The following is a 2,668-nucleotide window of genomic DNA, read 5'->3' on the forward strand; positions in this document are numbered from 1 at the left end:
ACCTTTCCCCAGGTACACAGACCATAAGCAGTAGTTCCTTCGAACTGGAGATGTCTCAGGAGGGCTTCAGTGCTGTGTTCATGCCTGTAAGTGGGGCCCCTTTCAGCCCATTGATGTAGGGTTAGGCAGAGACAGAGGGAAGGCAAGAGTGGGTATCTGATGAGTGGGCGGCAGGGATTTCTTCAGAATAGGCTGTCTTTTTCCCACCTGCTCACCCTGGAATCCTTTCCTTCCAGGATGGACCAGTTTTGGGGGCTGTGGGGAGCTTCAGCTGGTCTGGAGGTGCCTTCCTGTACCCCCCAAATAAGAACCCCACCTTCATCAACATGTCCCAGGAGCACGTGGACATGAGGGACTCGTATCTGGGTGAGACAAGGCTGCGGTTGGGGGCTGGGCAGGAGATGGGCTGCCTGGGAAGGACAGGGGCCCGGGGGTGGGGGAAGAGGGGACAGGGGTGGGGAAGCCTCGGTGCTGACCCTGGCCCCTTCAGGTTACTCCACAGAGCTGGCCCTTTGGAGGGGGGCACAGAGCCTGATCCTGGGGGCGCCCCGCCATCAGCACACCGGGAAGGTGGTCCTCTTCACCCAGGTGTCCAGGCAATGGAGGCCGCAGGCTGAAGTCACAGGGACCCAGGTTGAGTGTGGAGGGGGTCTTCAGGGGCAGAGAAGGAGGAGAGGAAGCGGGTGCAGGGCCTCTGGGGGAGGTGTTGGTGTCTGGGGAGAGGTGGGACTCAGCCCAGGGCGTGCCCCTGGCAGAGGGCAGACAGGATGACTCCCAACTCTGCCTTCCAGATCGGCTCCTACTTCGGGGCCTCCCTCTGCTCTGTGGATGTGAATGGAGATAGTAGCTCTGACCTGGTCCTCATTGGGGCCCCTCATTTCTACGAGCAGACCCAGGGGGGCCAGGTGTCCGTGTGCCCCTTTCCCCGGGGGGTGAGTAGTGATGAGACCCGGGCTGGGTGGGGTCTGGCTGTGGGATGGAGGGGTCGCCTGGGGTGGGACCTGACACTGTTTTTGTTCTGCAGAGAGCTAAGTGGCAGTGTGATGCTGTTCTGCGAGGGGAGCCGGGCCACCCCTGGGGCCGCTTTGGGGCAGCCCTGACAGCGCTGGGGGATGTGAATGGGGACAGGCTGGTGGATGTGGCCATTGGGGCCCCGGGAGAGCAGGAGAACCAGGGTGCTGTCTACCTGTTCCATGGAACCTCAGAACTGGGCATCAGCCCCTCCCACAGCCAGGTGAGGCTTGGTCACAATCCCTTTTGCCACAAACCTCCTCCTGGCAGCTTCCTGTCTTTGACACTGCCACCTGGATAATTCTTCTTTCCCTCATCTTACTTCTTTTGCCTAGAACTGGGCACCTAGTAGGCGTCAAGCAAAATCTGTGGAGCTTCCAAAATGGAAACATTGGTAATTCTTTAATTCGTATAGACGGATTCTTGGTGGCTCAGATGGTAAAGAATCTTCCTGCAATGCAAGAGACCTGGGTTTGATCCCTGGGTCGGGAAGATCCCCTGGAGAAGGGAAAGGCAACCCACTCCAGTACTCTTTCCTGGAGAATCCCATGGACAGAGGAGCCTGGTGGGCTACAGTCCACTGGGTCACAAAGAGTTGGACATGACTGAGCGACTAACATTACTTTGTATGGTGACTTGATACTTTCTCCACCCAAGTCTTGCAATCCCCTAGCAGTTTTACCCCATACACAGGCCAGGCATTAGCAAAGACATTTTAAAGATGAAATCTGGGGCATGGAGAAGAGAAGTGCCGTGACCTGTGCAAGGTTTATAGTGGATCAAGAATCGTGGTGAGGGAGGTTCCAACCTCTTGTCTCTGACCGGGAGCTCCACCTCTATCTGGCTCGCTTTGCCAATCGGTTTAGTTCTGGGAGCCTCAGTCTGCCTGTCCACCTACCCCTTCATCTCCCTGGATGTCATGACTTTATTGTCTCCTGCCGTCAGTAATCCTGCCGATTACCCATAGGCAGGAGCCCTTCATTGGGTGGGGCAGGCTGAGAAGGGAGGGGAAAAGTTAAGGAAGTCTCAATTAAAAAATAAGCAAAAGATCTGAAAAGACTTTTCTTCAAAGGTGATATACAAAGGATCAATTCGCACGTAAGAAGATGTTCAGCATCATTAGTTGTCAGTCATCAGGAAGTCAAAACCACAATGAGACATCAGTTCAGTTCAGTCACTCAGTCGTGTCGGACTCTTTGCGACCCCGTGAATCGCAGCACGCTAGGCCTCCCTGTCCATCACCAACTCCCAGAGTTCACTCAGACTCATGTCCATCAAGTCAGTGATGCCATCCAGCCATCTCATCCTCTGTCGTCCCCTTCTCCTCCTGCCCCCAACCCCTCCCAGCATCAGAGTCTTTTCCAATGAGTCAACTCTTCGTATGAGGTGGCCAAAGTACTGGAGTTTCAGCTTTAGCATCATTCCTTCCAAAGAAATCCCAGGGCTGATCTCCTTCAGAATGGACTGGTTGGATCTCCTTGCAGTCCAAGGGACTCTCAAGAGTCTTCTCCAACACCACAGTTCAAAAGCATCAATTCTTCGGCACTCAGCCTTCTTCACAGTCCAACTCTCACATCCATACATGACCACAGGAAAAACCATAGCCTTGACTAGACGGACCTTTGTTGGCAGAGTAATGTCTCTGCTTTTCAATATG

At 54.6% G+C, this 2,668-nt stretch overlaps 1 protein-coding gene across 1 annotated transcript in view; it reads left to right on the plus strand.

Moving 5' to 3' along the window:
- Nucleotides 1-2,668, plus strand: part of ITGAX (integrin, alpha X (complement component 3 receptor 4 subunit)) — a 21,536-nt gene that overhangs the window by 6,450 nt on the left and 12,418 nt on the right. The window contains exons 10-14 of the mRNA XM_010837372.1: nt 13-86; nt 237-366; nt 491-633; nt 792-932; nt 1,025-1,234. Coding sequence (XP_010835674.1) covers nt 13-86; nt 237-366; nt 491-633; nt 792-932; nt 1,025-1,234 — 698 coding nt within the window. The remainder of the gene's footprint in view (nt 1-12; nt 87-236; nt 367-490; nt 634-791; nt 933-1,024; nt 1,235-2,668) is intronic.

Source organism: Bison bison, unplaced genomic scaffold, assembly GCF_000754665.1.
Source record: "Bison bison bison isolate TAMUID 2011002044 unplaced genomic scaffold, Bison_UMD1.0 scf7180017864072, whole genome shotgun sequence".
NCBI classification, from domain to species: Eukaryota; Metazoa; Chordata; class Mammalia; order Artiodactyla; family Bovidae; genus Bison; species Bison bison.